The sequence below is a fragment of the Mixophyes fleayi genome, chromosome 1 (assembly GCF_038048845.1).
Source record: "Mixophyes fleayi isolate aMixFle1 chromosome 1, aMixFle1.hap1, whole genome shotgun sequence".
Taxonomy (NCBI): domain Eukaryota; kingdom Metazoa; phylum Chordata; class Amphibia; order Anura; family Limnodynastidae; genus Mixophyes; species Mixophyes fleayi.
In genome coordinates, this window is record NC_134402.1 from 82940111 (window position 1) to 82959839 (window position 19729).

The following is a 19729-nucleotide window of genomic DNA, read 5'->3' on the forward strand; positions in this document are numbered from 1 at the left end:
AATTTGGGTAATTTATAAACTTCAAAATCTGCAGATTTGCAATGCTAATTGCCAAATGCACATATTTGCATGTTAGCGTAATAACGGAAAAATCCCACACTAAGTAAGGGCCAGTCACTCTTGTCTGTCCCTATCAGCCAGTACATAAAGCCACTGTCAAATGAATATTCATTATTAATATTGTTATACCATTAATATTTTTATTTTTCTACCATCAATACTGTATATGCTGTAAGCTAAAATGGGACATTATGGGCCGGATTGATCTCTGAGCACATCTTGCACGTGAGTTACGTTTTAAAAAAGAGCATGGAACTTACACATATTTCCATATTTAAATCCAAGCGTTTCGACTTGAATCTGGATGTAAGAAGCTTCAGGCTAATCAGTACTCGCTGTACTTAGACACACACAACAGACTGCAATATACACACATGCATATGTGCAATAAATCAGAACTGATAGAAAAAAATTGTAATCTAAAGTATAGAAACACAACTCTTAACAGAATAATCATTTATAGAAATACTGTATTTTTTTTTTTTTACATTAAATACACAAAGATCCTTGCAATCCCTACTGTACATACAATGCTTTTGTATAGTCTATATTACTTGCACACACTTATTCTGTGCTAGTAAGTGGTACTCATACAGGTAGTTTTTAATTCAAAGACTACATTACTATCAGTCGGCAGTTACACCTGACCTGTAGTGGGTGCAAATTATATGGCTGAAATCAAGCGTATTTATGAGAAACCCAGGACTTGAGTCTTAAGTTTAATTTGTGTTGGATATGAATTGCATGTAGTTGCATTCATTGGCGTAAAGGTCTATTACTGAGCATGTGCAGAGCTATGGCTGTATGTCAGAATATGAGTCAGGCCCTATGTGTCTCCTTGGGCTGTATGGACTGTATTGAAGTCCTTTCAGGGAATATATTCATGTGTTCATGTGTAATTTTGGATATGATTATGGCATGTGCCATAGCCTTGCAATAACAGGTGTAGCCACAAGATGCTCTTGAATCACAATAAAATCATGGGAGATGTAAAAATACCTATTAGGAGAAGTAGAAAGAAAGACTTCTAGAACAGTTTGATCTCCACAGTATTAAATGCTTATATAAGGGAAAACTGACAGATTCCATGTCATCTCACAGACATTCTGTGACCAGTCCCACCACACACATTAATGAAAATTTACAAGCCATGTGTCCTGCTCTGCTAGACAAAGGAATTACCTATTCAAAATTAACAATGGTATGGGGCAGTCTTCTTCCTCTCTATAAGTAATAGCTCTATGGGATTATTTTACATGATCAGTGAGGGGAAAACTGAGATTATTAAAGTTTGAATATTGACTATGAATCCATTGTGGAGTAATAAAACTATCTTGTAGTAATGTTTTAGAGTCTCCAGACTCATTTACCGCATGCATTGTATTGTGTATAGCTAGAGTTCTCCTGTAACCTGTGGAAACAGCTTTTACATGAAGATGCCCCTGTTTGTCTGTAACAAATAAGCTTAAAACTTTACATTCTTGTTTTGCGAATTGAACTCACATTTTTGTGTGTTGACCACAGCTACTGGGATTATTTTTCCAATTTACCAGAGCTGCGGGGTTAACCATCCTAACAGCCATGCACTCTGCAAACCAGGTTATGGTAATTCCTGTCATCCTATTGGTGTACTAGTGTACACTATTAACCCTTGAATCAGCGGGATCCTGGTGAATCTTAGACCTCATGACAAAGTTATTGTCACTTGATGTTTACTGTTTGTCTCCAACATTAGGAAAGAAAGAACCGTGCTGGGAATTTACTTCACTCGCTGTCTTACTTCTAATATAAATAGAGCAATAAACCCTGTTCTGACTACCTCAAAAAGAAGCCATAGATCATATAGAATCCCTGGGTGTTTAGGGACCATGTTGACCTAAGAATTGAAAAATATATTAAACTTCACAATGATTTGTATTACCTGTACATTGAGCATCATACTGTACATTGCAACATTCTCTGTTGGAAAAAAGGCAGTACCCTCAATTCTCCCATGTCGCCACAAGGCCATTCTCTTTTACCAATAAGCAACATATCTTTTGTCTGCCAGTCAAATGTAAGGAATATATGTGATTCAATATACAGTGTATCCCCCTTTATACACAATTGCTGAATTTATTATAGTAGTTATCTGTATATTATATTTAGAGCACATGCTTGATGTCCCTGATGGACAGCAGATTGCCTCATCTATCATGACATACAAGATGATGCCCCAAAGTAATAAGTCTCTAAGAACATTATTAAACAAGCAGGATAAATTGAAAATGTAGAAATGCAATTGAGTTATCATGACAGTTAAACACTGTAAGACATAAGCAGCATAAAATTATATTTCTAAGATTTTTTAAAATTAAATACATAAATAAATAAAATCATTTTGATGGATATTTCAGCACCTTCAGTCAATCTGTTCAGTGATGGGAAATGTCTGTGTGAAGATCTGACAGGTACAGACATGATTTCGATTAGCTGGCAGATCATTTATATTTTATCTTATTGTTTCCTAGACCACTGTACAGCTGCTGATGGCAGCTAATCTTCACTTATGACAATTTACAAAGATAAAGTGCTAGATTTACCCTGGGCTTTACATTGTCGGAGTACATCCCTCAATGTTATCTGTAAAGGGGAATTATTTTTCGTTTTTGGAAAATATGTTTTATTTTTATTTTTTTATCATAATAAATACATTTTTAGTTAAATATGATGGTAAGATCATACTTCCCAACTGTCCCAATTTAGGCTGCCCCATCATCATTATCAACATTTATTTAACGCCAGTAAATTCCTTAGCACTTTAAAATTGGGGACATACGCAGTAATAAACAATACTGGGTAATACAGACAAAGAGGTGAGAGGGCCCTGCTTGCAAGCTTACAATCTATGGGACAATGGGAGATGGATACATGAGGTTAAGTCTACATAATGCATTCCGGTCCAACCAGATTGCATAGATAAAAAATGACTAGCATGTTATATGATTCAGTCAAGGTGTCACAGGGTTGTTGTCTTGTGTGAATTGTGTAAAGGGTGGTATTAGTAAAATCTAGTGAGGCGAAGAGGGTGGTTGAGGAATATTATAAGCTTGCCTGAAGAGGTGAGTTTTCAGAGAATGTTTGAAGGTTTGTAGACCAAAATAAAATCTTATTGTGCAAGGGAAGGAATTCCTTAGAGTGGGTGCGGCTCGAAAAAGTCCTGTAAAGGAGCAGGTTGTATAAAGAGTGGATGAGAAAGATTTTGAGCAGAATGAAGTTGGCAAGTTGGGAGATTTTTTGAGACAAGTGAGGGAATTTATGTAGGTGCAGTTTTGTTGACAACCTTGTATGTTAGTAGAAGCATTTTATATTGGATTCGGTAAAAAAACAGCCGATCAATGTACAGACTGACGATGTAGAGTGACTCAGCAGAGGAAGTTTTGCAAGTAAAATAAATCTAGCTGCTGCATGCAAAATAGATTGTAGGGGCTCAAATCGGATTTTGGGAAGACCAGTAAGGAGGGAATTGCAATAGCCATTGTGGGAGATGATGAGCACATGAAATAGAGTTTTTGCTGTGTTGTGTAAGATATGTGTGTTTTATAGAAATGTTTTTTAGCTGTAGGTAACAGGATTTAGATATAGAGTCCATGTGGAGAACAAAGGAGAGTTAAGAGTCAAGGATCACACCTAGGCAGCGAGCTTGCGGGGTGGTACTTAAGGTCATATTGTCAACAGAAATAGAAATATCAGGTAGATTGTTGGTTGGTGGGAAAATCATTAGCACTGTTTTTGAAAGATTTAGTTTAAGTTGGCAAGAGGATATCCAAGATAAAATGGCAGAAAACAGTCAGTAGCGTGATCCAACACAGATTGTGAGAGATCAGGGGAGGATAGATAAATTTGAGTATCATCCACATAGAGACAAAATCCAAAGGAGCTTACTCGTTTTCCAAGAGAAGTGGATATATAAGTATACAGTAGATAGAGAATAGCAGAGGACCTAGGACTGAGCCTTATGGTACTCCAACTAATAAAGGAAGTGCAGCAGAGTTGGAGCCAGTGAAATTAACACTTAAAAAGGGATTAGAAAGGATGAGAACCAGGATAGGACAGTGTCTTGAAGACCTAGGAACTGTAGTGTTTGTGTAAGAAGAGAGTGGTCAACAGTGTTGAATGCAGCAAAGAGGTCCAGGAGAATTAGAAGAGAGTAATGGCCTTTAGTTTTAGCAGTGATCAACTTAGTAGAGTTTTGAGATCGAAAGCTTTACTGAAGATGATCCACTAGGTTGTTTGCAGAAAGGCCTGACACTGCGCTCTCCCTTGGTGCTGGTGTACTATCATTAGATCACCATAGAAACTGCATCAGGACCACTTCTGAAACTGCAGCATGGTCAGAAATACCATTTCTGCAACTTGGCCAGGTTAACCCTCCCATAGACTTTAATAGTGGGTCAAGTATAGTGCATCTTTATCATACACTGGATTGCAGCTAAAAGCTTGGCCAGGCATCATGGTGCACCACCATTGTAGTTGTCCTGGTTTGTACATCAGGAAAACTAGAGAAACTATAACTGTTGGTGGATGTTTTAAGTTTGGTAACAACTTAGGTGTTAATTTAATTGTTATCAAGTATATTAAGCTATCGTTTACAGTTGACCATTGCCTTCCTTAATAAAAATACAGTTGTATCATCACTCTTTGCCTGTGTGATCCTGAACCCATAGATACCATGGTTACCCAGTGGACTTTCACTCTGGTATCCTGACAGTCAGTAATCCGTGTGTGTTGAACATTCTAATATAGTCATTAATGTCAAAATAATCAACACGTATATTTTCATGCAGTAATTAACGATACAAATGCAATAAGCAGATAATACAACTCTGTAAAACGTGTTAATGAGCTATGTAACACATAAAGATGCCTATAGAATGAGAACTGAGCCCAATATGAGCACAATAAAGGAACATGTAAAATATGTCAGGTAGTTTGGTAAATAATAGATGTGAAGCATTTTTAAAAGATGCTAAAAAGTAGCAGTAGCATATTGGGGTAGCTATAAGGAGCCTCAGATATATTTGTGTGTGTTGTAATTCAGTAAGACTGCAATCCATTATGTTGGTTCAAGTGAAGATAGATTAATTTATGATTCAGAAAGACACCAAGATCAAAGGCTATATTTAGATACTTTGGGATTCTGATGGAAGGATTATCTCCATCCTCACATAATAGTCTTTACCTCACCCTACACCCCCACGGCATTTCATCATTCCATTCTTTTTTGGCTTCATTTTTGCTTTTGCTCTTAGTAGTTGCCCAGTGCAGCCAACATGTCTCCAACAGGAACTTCTTCAGCACACTGTGGACCAATCAGCTAAGAGGCTGTGTGTTCTCTGAGTCTTCTTAGATTGGATGACACACTATGCCATCCAGTCAGAGAACACACAGTGTCTCCTCTAATTGATATAAGGAGAGAGCTGGGGCAGAAAAGAGAGAGCTTGGATAAATAATGAGAAAGTTAGCTGGAGAAAAGTGATCTGATGACATTTGAAGTGCACTGTTTTATAAGAGATTAACCAGAATCAGACAGGAAAGAGGGTTCTATTATCTATTTATATTTTGAAAATGTTAATGTTTATGCACAAGCAACATTTTGTTTCAACTGTACTTATTTATATAAAAATACTGCATTTGCCCCAGATATAGCTATGTAGAATGTAACACTGATCTAGGCATAGAACATATTAAGTGATATTCACAAACAGTTTGATTTTTGTTAAGAGGTAAATATCATTCTAACTAACCTAACCTTCTCTTCCCAAACAAAAAAGACTGTGCCCAATTTGGCTTTGGGAATTTCCCTCCATATCCTGTTTTGTGCTATCACAACCAACAGTTTGCTATTGACTACTACCTGCAGTTAAGCTACCTGCTTTCATTTTAATGTGATCACCAAACAGCAGGGGGTAAATGTATGAAAGTCCGATTTATGCATGTCGCCGGAAATCAGCGACTTTGCAGGTAAAATTTAAAGCGGTGATGGCTTGTAAAGGCAAGTTTGCCTTTATAAGCCATCGCCCCTTTAAATTGTACCTGCAAAGTCATTTACCCCCAGGTCTATCATTTAGGAAATAACTTAATTTCCAAGCCACAAACCTGGAAGTAGGATTCTAAATTATAGACCTGGCATCTGAGGATCACTTTAAAATGAAACCGTTTTATATGTAAGATGATTCAACATCTGCTGTAAAACATGGTCCTGTAAGTAATATAATAGGTTCCTCACTAAGGATAGCTGGTAATATATGAGGATAATTGCTAGTCCCTTTGCCAAACTTCACTCTCTTTTGTTTCTGTGTACTACAAGTAATTTGTGAGCTCACTGGAGAATTGTAATGGCATACAAACAAATATTAACATATTTCATGAGCAGAGTATACGCCACTTTAAACTTATTTAATATGTTATTATATAGATAAATATTTTCCCAAAATGGCAAAGAATGTCGTAGAACTATTTTGTTCAAGCTTTGCATACATTCTTAACCCAGTGGTCATTTGAATCAGGAATAATTTTGAATGTCCAAACATACAATGAGTTTCGAAAAAAAAATGTAAGTAGAAAAAATGTTTGGCCCAAATGTCCACTATGCCTAGTATGCATATTGCACTTGTATGTGATTACCTGTATGCAATTACCAGTATTTTTTCTTATTGCTATGGAAATGGAACTATAGTATTACTTTCTTTGCACTACATGATGTACATTCCAGTTATTATTCTGTATGTTTGGACAGGGTAACATTTACTGGAATATAGCAGAAACATATTATGATTATGTACTTTGGTTACATCATGTTATCACTTAAACTGCTGAACTACTGATTCTTGGAAATGTTGTCATGTTAATATTAAGCCTTAATAACTAGATGATGCTTAGTATTATCAAAGTGAGCACTTAGACTGGTTACCTGCTGCCACAAGGAAACACAATGTAGTTAGGGGGTGGGGGTGGGGGGTTCATTGACCCCAGTGATGTGAACACAAGTGAAGAGAGCAGGTAGCATACAAAAAATACCACTGAGCTTCACATGCTTCCAAAAGGAAGTACAAGGTTGTATACCTGTTTACAAAACACTAGGGAAGATATGAATTTTTATGCCAGAGGTTAAGGGGTCTAAAAGTTGAAGAAAAGGCATAGCTGTCATCAGTACCAAGTTTTGCCAGACTGTCCTTCATTGGCAGACCCTGAAAAAGGCGTGGCCTGGTGATAATGTGGACATGGCAATTCTGGTCCTGGTTCGGGATTTTTGCATATTTGCCAATTATTATGATGTTGCCTCCGTGAGATCCCGGAGGTGAGATGTGCGTGAGGGTGTGGCTGTGCTATTGGTGTCATTATGGCCTCATTCTATGCTTTACAATGCCATTTGCGGTTTCGCCTAACAGAGGATGAGCCCATGATGCAATTCTCTGCAAATCACATCATCATTCCGGGAGGATGCCTGCTGTTCCAGGGAGCCAGAAGTACTCCCTGAAATTTTGAGAGTCTTACAGACGTTCCCTGAATACTTATCTGTGTCCTGTTTTGGCTTTTTAAAATGTTGTGAAATATGAAAAAAGCTGCAATTCTGTTTGCAAATGTGTTTCTGCTGGAGGAATCTCTTGTGGTTCCAAGTAGTGCATTGTTTTGGGATAGAGTTGGCCTGGTTATGTTGCTGTGACTGTAGAAATTGAGTGGAGCTGGGGGATAGCTTTGTGTTGTGGCAGTAGTGTTTTTCTTTTTGTAACAGGTTCTATCTCAGTCAGCAAGTGAAGTAGATTCCCAACACACGTCTCTCACTTCTTGTTCTGTCTAAACAGTAAACATTACAGAAAATGGAGAATGATGGGTCAAACAGATGCTAAAGAGGACAACCACTACAATGGCTGGCTGCTTTTGTAACTCCGTTATCTCTCCCCATTGGTGCAGAGTGTCATGACCCCAAACTCTACTATGTAACATCTGCCCCCTGCTATGTAATGCTGTGATTTACGGCAGCACTTAGCAGGGGCGGGGCCTAATGACGCAAATCACGTCATTAAGTCCTGCCTCTGCTGGGAACCAGGAGGGTGTCTACTCTTCTGGGAGTCCAGGAGAGTAGGCAAGTATGTTCTTAATATTTTGAAGAGTGTATTTACATATACATTTACCAAAGAGAAACCAAAAAACACAAATTTGGAGGCGATATGTAAACCACATTTTTGTAAGGTAAAAATTTGTAAATTGTTATTATTTTATTTATTTTAGTCATAGTGTGGTTTGCTTATTTGTTTTTGTATAGTAGAGCTGCAATCCTATGAAAAATGAGGTGTGTTTTTTTAACATAATACACTGTGGCAGGCTATAAGAAGAATGTTGGTAGTAATTATAATGTTTCCTTGATTTATTTCTTTAGGATGCTATAAATGATTTATAATTCTGTGCAGCGTCATAGACTTCCATGGTAACAGTGTCATGGTACATAATATAGTGAGCAGAGAGGCGTTGGAATGTCCCTCTGAGCATTCTCAGAGGGAGAACTATGTTCTGTGTTCTGTAAAATTCTCCCCTCTTTCTCCCCCTATGCCATCACATGACATGCTAACAGCTGTGAGCTTGTATCTGTGTAACTAGCAGCCATATGTTGTATTCTCCTGAGAGATTTTGAAAAGGAGAAATTATTTGCAGTAGGACAGATACGGATGTCATATGTACACATTTAATGTATGCAAAATTGTATCTGTAGTGATTTTGTGTAGTGATCTCCCCTCTCTTTAATTGGCCTTAGTCTTTCCTTTTAACATGATATTATGATATGGAGAAGGAAACAAGTTTGTTACAGTATATATTTCAACTTTCAATCAGACTGTTCTCAATAGGAAAGTTTATTGCATTGTTGTGCAAGAGACAAATGGATACAATACAATAAGAATACAAAATCATACGCCCAGTTGAGTAACTGGATTGGACATTTATTTTTGTCAAACAATCAAATAATGTGTTTACTATAGATTTAGTGAAAATTATCTTATACTGTAGCTGCACATGTCCGCTGACTAAAATCATGTTGTGTGGGACGATTGTTGTATCTGAACAAAAGATCTGGTCAAAATATGACCACTGCATGTACAGCAAAGATTGTAAGAGATCTGATCACTTTAAATTCACAACTTTAATTTGGTTAAGGCAACATGTGCATGCGTAATGCTATGGTGGGATTTTGAACCTAGAAAGCCTAAACTTCAATGCTTGCATGTGGGATATTGCAGCAAGTGTGTTGGCATGTCCATCTGGTCTGTCTTCTCCACCCTATCTGTAGTCTCCAGGCTATATACGCCTTGCTTATTATCTGTATTGCTGTAAGTTCCTGGCGGTTTTATTTCTGTCTGTGTCTTGTTTACCCTGGTTCCATATTTCTTTTTCTGCCTTGACCTGTTGCTGCTGTCTTCCATTTTTTCCCTGCTTTGGTCCTTTTGCCTTCTGTTTGCCTTTCTGGCGTCCTTTGTGAAAACTAACTACTGGGGACATCCAAGTACTGAGGGTAGACTTAAGAGTAAAGGTGGCTGCTATATGTATGAGCAAGTTGTGACTGGGAAGTTTTGATGTGTTCTTCCCCATCCTTGTGTCTATCCTGTCAATATCTTGCCTATAGTCCTTATTGTATCTGTGTCATGTTTGTGTGTGTATTTTGACACCTGATATTGACCCTGGGCCGTATGACTACCCATTTGATTAAGCCCTTGGTTATATCACTGCCTGCTCAAACCATTAAGTCTGGCTTGTTTGTCAATTCTCTGGTTTAATTATATATGTGCTTCTAGCACTTTAATTATGTATGTTTGTAATAAGACCCTCTTGGATAAACTACATACCTCTCCTGTCTGTCTATACTGATCCCTGATGTGGGGAATCCATTAACCCTTGCGCTGTTAATCTGCATTTCCCTGCTGATCATTACTTTACTTATAGATTAAGTAGAAAATATGATGGCTCTAATCAGTGTAGTTGTGAATAGTTTGGAATATTTGGGCTGCATTCAGTGAAATAAAACCTGCTGGACTACTGATGTTTATAAAATGGTCACTCGCTGCCCTCTGAAATTCTGATTGGCTCCAGATTGGTTTGCAGTAGATCATTTGCTAAGAGTTCATACCAATATGATATTAAAATGTTTTGTTTTTAAATCTTTAGATACAAAAATATGTACTGAACAACTTTCCTTGTCATTTTGTTCTTCCAGTTTGGTTGCCACAAAAGAAACAGACAGTGCCCGTTCTCGTAGTCCACCAATGTCACCATCTGATTTTCTGGACAAACTTATGGGAAGAACATCTGGCTATGATGCAAGAATAAGACCTAACTTCAAAGGTAACATGGTCTCTTATTTTGACATGTAGATTCATTAGCAATTTAACCTAATCTCAAACACATATTATACATCAAAGTTTGTGGAGGACTCCACTAAGTTATTTTCCTGAAATAAGTGAAGCACTTATAGCTGTCTGTCCCATCAATTTGATGAAAGGGGAAACATTGAAAAATGTATGGGACAAAGTTTATTTACTTTACATTATTCTGCAACAGGGATAGTAGATCCAGTGCACAGTATTCTGAAACTTTACAGATCTAATTATTGGCTAATTAGTGGATTTAACCACATTCGGACCACTACCTGGCTTTCTTCATTATCAGGGCAGCCCTATTTCTCTCAGACAGCACTGTGCGTGCTCTGTTCAAAGTACCTGCCTGAACACTTTCACATATAGTGTTTGGTGGTTGTTTTGGCAAAAAGGTTTACTATAATATCACCGAGATTCCTTGTGTGGTGATTCTGCTGATAGTTCGAGGGCAATCTAGATGACCTCTCTCATAAGATTAGAGCTGTTATATCAAATGTATCCTTGATATCATAGCAACTTACATGCAATCTGTTATGAGATTCAGTTAACGCTAAATCTAATAAGGAAAGTGTGCAGTGGAAATCACTCAGTCCCATCTCTTACTATAGAAGGTCTCTAAAATTAGAAAAAGGTTGTAAAAAAGGTAGTAAAAAATAAAATGAAGAAGGTTGACAAACAAGGAAAAAAACATTTTTTTTTATCTGACAATATGCCCAGCTTGATAAAACTACATAAGTCATTGATTGACAGGTGTTATCCATGATTGATATGCACTCATTTAAGATTGAATGATTGTCATACAGAATAAAGATAACCCCAAAAGGCTACTAGCACCCTGAAATTTGGCCTCGCACTTGCACCTGGATACAGTACACCTCTGGTGAAAGCATAGTGTGATGGTAAAAAACTTAAACAAAAACATAGATCTTTATCCCTTAACCCTATAAGGAACATATATTTGGTATGCCTAGAATCAGTACAACTTAATCATTACATTTTGAGATTAACTATTTGTGTAAAAGTAACTAGAAATCACTTGAAAGGAATTTATTTGTGCTCTTTTTCCTGCATAACGCACATAAAATAAAAATATATTTGTTTCACTGTTCTAACAAAAGAAATCTCTATGAGTTACACGAAAAGACAATATTAAATTGAATGTTATATACTAAAAAATAAAAATGATTATCTGTGAAAGGGGTTAAATACAGTTGTGTGACCACAGTGGTCTGAAATAATCAGTAATACATAAAAGTAAGTAATGAGGGCGTACGTTTCTCTATTTTTTTTTCTTCTTGGGTGAAGCCCTTTCCTTAGCGTAAAATTATTGTGCCCCTTTGTGTGAAGTTGTAATTTTAAAAAAAAAAGGCATTTAAAGTAATACAGATGTAGCAAGTGTAACATGATACCGAACCGCACTTCGCTGACATTACTGTAACCTGCATGGGAGCTTCTTGGTAACTTCTTGAGGTTTCGCAAAGCTTTAAGTATCTATTACATTTTTTTATCATCCAGGACCCTTGGTCTACCACCAGACATCATATTGGGGAAACAGATGAAACTGGTGTACGCTTGCGCTGGGAACCCTATTCATAGATGGGATAACTCAGGGGAGGTACTTTTTACCTGCCCCTCTTCTCAGCACACTTTTATATGTGTATACAGCTTCACTATTCTACAATCCTATATATATACTATAACTCTTAAAATTTATACACTGTGGTTAATACTACTCAATTTTCAAAATTTAAAAATGGACATAATTTTTACAAAATGAAAATATATTTTTATTATTATAGTTTTTTAATTGGAACAAAACAAAGGCATTGACCTGCGGTGGTTGGTGGCATGGGCACACCAATGACCCTAATCTATAGGCCAGGCCTGGACACTTTGGGCTGCAGTCTCTGCTGCTGCTGACCTGAGACCTATTACGTGGCCATACTGTACTGGGGACTGGTCGGTGTAACTCCTGAATTTGGCCAGCGCATGACTACACAGCCTACATATCACCCCAACATCATCCGTTAGCGGTAAACGGCAAAGGAAACAAAATGCAAATTAGAGACTGTTCCTGTATTGTATTCAATGCAAAACAATAAAATGTCTGATATGTCCAATGTTTATTATGTGGTTGCACTTTCAATGATGCTTCGGCTGGTTGTCCTTTCTCACCTTGGCTTTCTGTTTATTGGTCTTGACAATGGGTACACAAGAGAGGAGATGTGATGGAACTTTCCACGCTTACAGACAGGGCCCTCTTAACAACATTTGGGGCCCCTGGGCAAAGCAGTGCTCCGGGGCCCCTATATATATAAAATATATATATATATATATATATATATATATATATGGGCCCTGCAGCCCAGGGGGCCCGTCAGAGGCAGTGAGAGAAAAAAGTTCCTGAAAAAAAGAAGAAGAAAATACTTACCTTGCTCTCAGCTGGTGATCCGGCTCCCTCCCTGGTCTCCTCCTCCGTGCTGCGCTCCGCAATGGATGTCGGGCGGGCGTGATGACGTCACGCCCGACATGCACTGCGAGCACAGCACAGAGGAGGAGACCAGGGAGGGAGCCGGATCGCCAGCTGAGAGCAAGGTAAATATTTTCTTCTTCTTTTTTTCAGGAACTTTTTTTTTTTAGCTGCCTCTGACGGGCCCCTTGGGCTGCAGGGTCCCCGGGCACCTGCCCATTGTGCCCTATGGAAGAGACGGCCCTGCTTATAGAAGCTATTGGAATGCATCACAGTAGAATTTGGTGGGAAATTGCAGTGATAAATGTAGAGGTCTGTAAATATCAAAAATTCCTCCACAGTTTTCTGTGAATAATGTGAATTATTGTAGCCATCATCTTTATATCCAGAAATTCAGCAGTCAAAATTTGCTGACATTTTGTTTGCTTTTGCTTTTTACTTGGAGACACTTCGAACCACAAATTGTGAAGATCCTTCATCATCTTTTATTTGTAAGGTGGCACTACTCACTGTATTATACTGGGATCACTGGAATACATAGCTGCCACTATGGGATTCCGATTTTTATCCATTAACCTGGAACCACTTTATCTCCTCAGTGAAGAGACTGGTGCTGGATCACATCGCTGTATGGCAGGAGAACTACAGCGCAAATATTGTAAATTATTAAATAAAATAAATATTCACTTAACTGGCCAAAAGGTAAGAAGATGTTAGGAACCCCTCCAGCCGGCACAACACAACCCGGAATCTACTCTGCCAGTCAGGTGTTCACTGGAGCCCCTGATGGTGGGGACAGACTGGGCCGCAGACTGACAGAGGGTCGTGAAGTGCGTACCAGCTGGGGAGAACCCAGGCAAGAGGAGTCAGGTCCACGCAGAGGTCAAGGGCCGGCAGCAGACAACGGTATCGATGAACAAGCTGAGGTCAGGGGTCACAGGCAAATATCAGAACGGGTAAACAGGCCAAAGATCAGGGTCACAGGAAACACGAGCAAGGTCCAAATCAAAGCCAAGGGTCATACACGGGGAGTCAAATAGAGATATCAGGATACAGAACAGGAACTAGCAGGTCAGCAGACTGGAACACAGAAGCTATAACCGGCAATGAGGCAGCAGACCTCATTGCCTTAAATACCAGTGGCCACCAATCAGAGCCTAGCTCTGATTTAGACACAGCCCCCAGCATAATTAATAGGCTGCATTAATTAGCCCACAGGCTAGAACATGGTGAGCGCTGCGCCCGGCTTCCTCTCATTGCCGGGACGCAGCGCTGAAGCGTCTTCTCGTTGCCCCGGCAACGGCCGGGTCAGGGCCGGAAGTGACGTCCCGGTCGCCATAGCGACGGCCGGGATGCAGGTGAGTGAGTCGCGGCGGCTGGGCACTGCCGCGGTTCGTAACAGTACCCCCCCCTTGAGGAGGGGTCGAGGGACCCCGACATCCAGGTTTTCTTGGGAACCTCCTGAAGAATTCCTTCAATTGTTTAGGGGCATGGAGTTGTCTTCGCGGAACCCAAGATCGCTCTTCTACCCCGCGGTTCCTCCACTGCACCAGGAAGTGCACCTGTCCTTGCACTTTTTTGGAATCTAAAATCCTTTGAACCACATATCTTAGTGGCTTGCTCGAACTTCCCCCAGGCACAGTTGAGGATTGAACAATGAACAATGAAATGTGTTCGGAATTTTTAGTGAACTAGAAATCTTCAATCTAAAAGCTACCGGATTGATCTGTTTGGTAATCATGAACGGCCCAATAAATTTAGGCCCTAGTTTTTTACAAGGCTGTCTGAGCCTAAGATTTCTAGTTGATAGCCATACTTTCTGGCCCACTTTGAATGGGCAGGTGGTACGGTGGCGATCCGAAAATTTTTTGGCCGACAATGAGGATTTTTTCAAAGAGGACTGAACTTTCCCCCAAATTACTTTCAGATCAGCAGCTGTGGAATGAATCTCCGGAATACCAGCAGATTTGAGAGAGTACAGAGAATTAGACCTGGGATGGAAACCGAAGTTACAGTAGAACGGAGAAGTTTGAGTAGATGAGTGAGATGAGTTATTGTAGGCAAACTCTGCCCAAGGCAGCAAAGATGACCAGTTGTCATGGAATTCTGAGGAATAACATCGGAGGAACTGTTCAAGTGCTTGGTTAACCCTTTCAGTTTGCCCGTTAGACTAAGGGTGGTATGCAGATGACAGACTGATCCGGATTCCGAGGAGGGTGCAGAAGGATTTCCAGAATTGTGCTATGAATTGTGAACCACGATCAGAAACAATATCGGAAGGAAGTCCATGGAGCCGGAAAACATGTTGTATGAAGAGAATGGCCAGATCTCGAGCTGTAGGAAGCCTGGTTAATGGGATGAAATGTGCCATTTTACTGAAACGGTCCACTACAACCCAAATAGTATTATGTCCTGCAGAAGGTGGCAAATCAACAATAAAATCCATGGACAAATGTGTCCAAGGTTTTGCAGGAATGGGCAATGGAAGCAATTGACCCACCGGGCGAGTCCTGGGGACTTTGTTCCTGGCACAAATTTCACACGAGAGGACGTGACTCTTGACGTCAGCGGACAAGGATGGCCACCAGACCGTACGGGAAAGGATCTCCAGCGTCTTATAAACTCCAGGGTGTCCAGCAGACCTACTATTATGCGCCTCTGCAAGAACCGCCTTCCTTAGATGGACTGGAACAAAAAGACGTTGTTCCGGAGTAGTATCCGGGGCTAATTTCTGGAATCTCTGAAGCGTGATACTCAGATCTTGGGTTAGTCCAACATGGATTATGGAAGGAGGAATAATAGGCTCTGGGTTCGAAACTGGCCTAGTGGTTAGCACATCTGCCTCACAGCACTGGGGTCATGAGTTCAATTCCCAACCATGGCCTTATCTGTGTGGAGTTTGTATGTTCTCCCTGTGTTTGCGTGGGTTTGCTCCGGGTGCTCCGGTTTCCTCCCACACTCCAAAAACATACTGGTAGGTTAATTGGCTGCAATTAAAAATTGACCCTAGTCTCTGTGTGAGTGTGTGTATATAGTAGGGAATTTAGACTGTAAGCTCCAATGGGGCAGGGACTGATGTGAATGAGTTCTCTGTACAGCGCTGCGGAATTAGTGGCGCTATATAAATAAATGATGATGATGATGATGATGGAACGTGGTGTGCCAAGAAACTTCTGGACAGAGCATCTGCCCGGACATTTTTGGAACCCGGTCGATAGGTGATCAGGAAATTGAACCGAGTAAAGAATAACGACCAACGGGCCTGTCTGGGATTTAGACGTTTGGCCGATTGTATATATTGCAAGTTCTTGTGGTCGGTAATGACAGAGATCTGATGTGGAGCACCCTCCAGCCAATGTTGCCACTCCTCGAAGGCCCATTTGATTGCCAACAGTTCCCTATTCCCGACATCATAGTTGGCTTCTGCTGAAGAGAACTGGCGGGAGAAATAGGCACACGGGTGTAGACGATTAGTATGAGGGTCCTTCTGTGATAGTATAGCCCCAGCACCGACGTCAGAGGCGTCGACCTCAAGAACAAATGATTTAGCTGGATCCGGGTATCTAAGGACCTGAGCGGAGACAAAGGCTTTTTTCAGGCTTTCGAATGAGGCTACTGCTTGAGGCGACCAATTAGTTGGATCCATTCCTTTACGGGTTAGGGCGACAATGGGAGCCACGATGTCCGCAAAACCTGGAATGAACCTTCTATAATAATTGGAGAAGCCCAGAAACCTCTGCACCGCCTTAAGGTTGTTTGGTTGCACCCAATCTAGAATAGCCTGAACCTTAGTTGGATCCATGGAGAATCCCTCAGAAGAGATTATGTAACCTAAAAAGGATACTTTCTGCACCTCGAACTCACACTTTTCTAGTTTGGCGTAAAGGTGGTTCTCTCGCAGTCTTCGTAGAACTTGTTTAACGTGATTCTGATGTACAGACAGAGATCTGGAATAGATGAGGATATCATCTAAATAGACGACCACGAAACTACCAAGAAAGTCCCGAAGAACCTCATTGATTAAGTCCTGGAATACTGCAGGTGCATTGCTAAGACCGAACGGCATAACCAAGTATTCATAATGGCCAGAGTGCGTATTGAATGCCGTCTTCCACTCGTCTCCCTTCTTGATACGGATGAGGTTATATGCTCCACGAAGATCGATTTTTGAGAAGACAGTAGCACCTCTCAGCTGATCAAATAATACGGAGATGAGCGGAAGGGGATAGGTATTTTTGATTGTAATAAGATTCAATCCCCGGTAATCAATACAAGGTCTTAGTCCTCCGTCCTTTTTGGATACAAAGAAGCATCCTGCTCCTACGGGAGATTTAGATGGCCTGATGAAGCCCTTCTCCAGATTTTCTTCAATGTATTCCTGCATGGACTTGGTCTCCGGACCAGAGAGAGAGTACAGGCGACCCTTAGGCAACTTGGAACCAGGAATAAGCTCGATGGCACAGTCAAAGTCACGGTGAGGTGGTAAGGTGTCAGCAGCTTTCTTGGAGAACACATCCCAGAACTCATGATATTGTGAGGGAAGCTGCTCCGGAATAGACTGAATCACCCGCAGGGGCAGTGACAAGCAGGACTGTGTACAGTAAGAGCTCCACTGGACAATTTCTCCTTTTACCCAGTCCATGACGGGGTTATGACGGGAAAGCCAAGGGTGGCCCAAGATCAAGGGAACTGATTAACAATCGATAAGAAGGAAGGTTATTGACTCTGAATGGAGAGCTCCGATTTTTAATTGTAGTGGCGAGGTCTCCCAGGAAATCTTGCCACCAGGCAACGGACCTCCATCTAATCCACAGACAGTAATAGCGGACTTGAGTTTTACCATCGGAATTTTAGCAGCGCGGGCGAACCCGATGTCCAGGAAGTTGCCTGCAGCTCCACTGTCAATGAAGGCGGACAGGTCCATTGAACGAGCACTAAACATGAGCTGTGCAGGGATCAATACGGCGTTTTTCGGGGAGACAATCTGCAGACCTAGGTGAACTTTCCCCTCGTTCCCTAGGCATGCTCTTTTCCCGGCTTATTCGGGCAGGAACGGGAGAAGTGGCCTTTTGTGCCGCAATAGAGACATAGGCCCTGTGATCTTCTCTTGTCTCTTTCCTCAGGGGAGAGACGATACGCCCCCAATTGCATGGGTTCCTCACCATCCGTGGGAACAGGAATGAAGCCGGATAGAGGTGATGATGTCTCCTTTTCGATTTTCCGCTCTTTAAATCTCCTGTCGATTTTAATGGAGAGGTGCATCAGATCCTCCAGAGAGGTAGGAGATGGGTACTGCACCAAAGAGTCTTTGACCTGTTCCGACAGGCCAAGACGGAACTGACTCCGCAAGGCAGGATCATTCCATCCACTATCAGGTGACCATCTACGGAATTCAGCGCAGTATTCCTCTGCCGAGCGCCGGCCTTGTTTCAAGGCCCGTAGATGAGTTTCAGCGGAGGCAGTACGGTCCGGGTCGTCATATAGTAGACCTAACGCCTCGAAGAAAGCGTCTACTGACTGCATGGCAGGACTGGTCTGCGGCAAGGAAAACGCCCAGCACTGGGGGTCACCCTGTAGAAGGGAAATGATAATCCCGACTCTTTGCTGCTCTGACCCGGAGGAGCGGGGTCTCAATCGGAAATAGAGCTTGCAGCTCTCCCTGAAATTCCGAAACAGGGACCTATTTCCAGAGAAGCGATCCGGCAAGTTCATCTTAGGTTCACAGACGGAACTTGGAGTGGGTTGTGACACTTTTGCGGCTTCTTCTAGACGCTCAGCCAATCCCTGGATCATCTGATATAAGGACTCAACATGGGCTGCTAGGGCTTGTGCCGGAGACGGTGAGGATCCACTTGCATCCATTCCAACCTCGTCTCCGTGAGTGGGCCGGTTATAATGTTAGGAACCCCTCCAGCCGGCACAACACAACCCGGAATCTACTCTGCCAGTCAGGTGTTCACTGGAGCCCCTGATGGTGGGGACAGACTGGGCCGCAGACTGACAGAGGGTCGTGAAGTGCGTACCAGCTGGGGAGAACTCAGGCAAGAGGAGTCAGGTCCACACAGAGGTCAAGGGCCGGCAGCAGACAACGGTATCGATGAACAAGCTGAGGTCAGGGGTCACAGGCAAATATCAGAACGGGTAAACAGGCCAAAGATCATGGTCACAGGAAACACGAGCAAGGTCCAAATCAAAGCCAAGGGTCATACACGGGGAGTCAAATAGAGATATCAGGATACAGAACAGGAACTAGCAGGTCAGCAGACTGGAACACAGAAGCTATAACCGGCAATGAGGCAGCAGACCTCATTGCCTTAAATACCAGTGGCCACCAATCAGAGCCTAGCTCTGATTTAGACACAGCCCCCAGCATAATTAATAGGCTGCGTTTAATTAGCCCACAGGCTAGAACATGGTGAGCGCTGCGCCCGGCTTCCTCTCATTGCCGGGACGCAGCGCTGAAGCGTCTTCTCGTTGCCCCGGCAACGGCCGGGTCAGGGCCGGAAGTGACGTCCCGGTCGCCATAGCGACGGCCGGGACGCAGGTGAGTGAGTCGCGGCGGCTGGGCACCGCCGCGGCTCGTAACAGAAGAGAAGTATTTTTATATAGCCTTATGCCCTTCTCCCTATTCATTCATTGATAACAGTTCTGTGTGGAGAGTACTTGTACTGTACTTTAGGCACTTTTTACACATCTGTCAGTGCAGTGAATAATTTAGGGATGTCACAGAGCAGTTTGAAATTGAAACATATCAATGACCTTCATATTGAGCATTAAGAGTCCCAATGACATTACA

The 19729-nt window shown here is 41.5% G+C and overlaps 1 protein-coding gene across 1 annotated transcript in view; it reads left to right on the forward strand.

Moving 5' to 3' along the window:
- Positions 1-19729, forward strand: part of GLRA3 (glycine receptor alpha 3) — a 184629-nt gene that overhangs the window by 26777 nt on the left and 138123 nt on the right. Inside the window, exon 2 of the mRNA XM_075197606.1 lies at positions 10304-10431. Coding sequence (XP_075053707.1) covers positions 10304-10431 — 128 coding nt within the window. The remainder of the gene's footprint in view (positions 1-10303; positions 10432-19729) is intronic.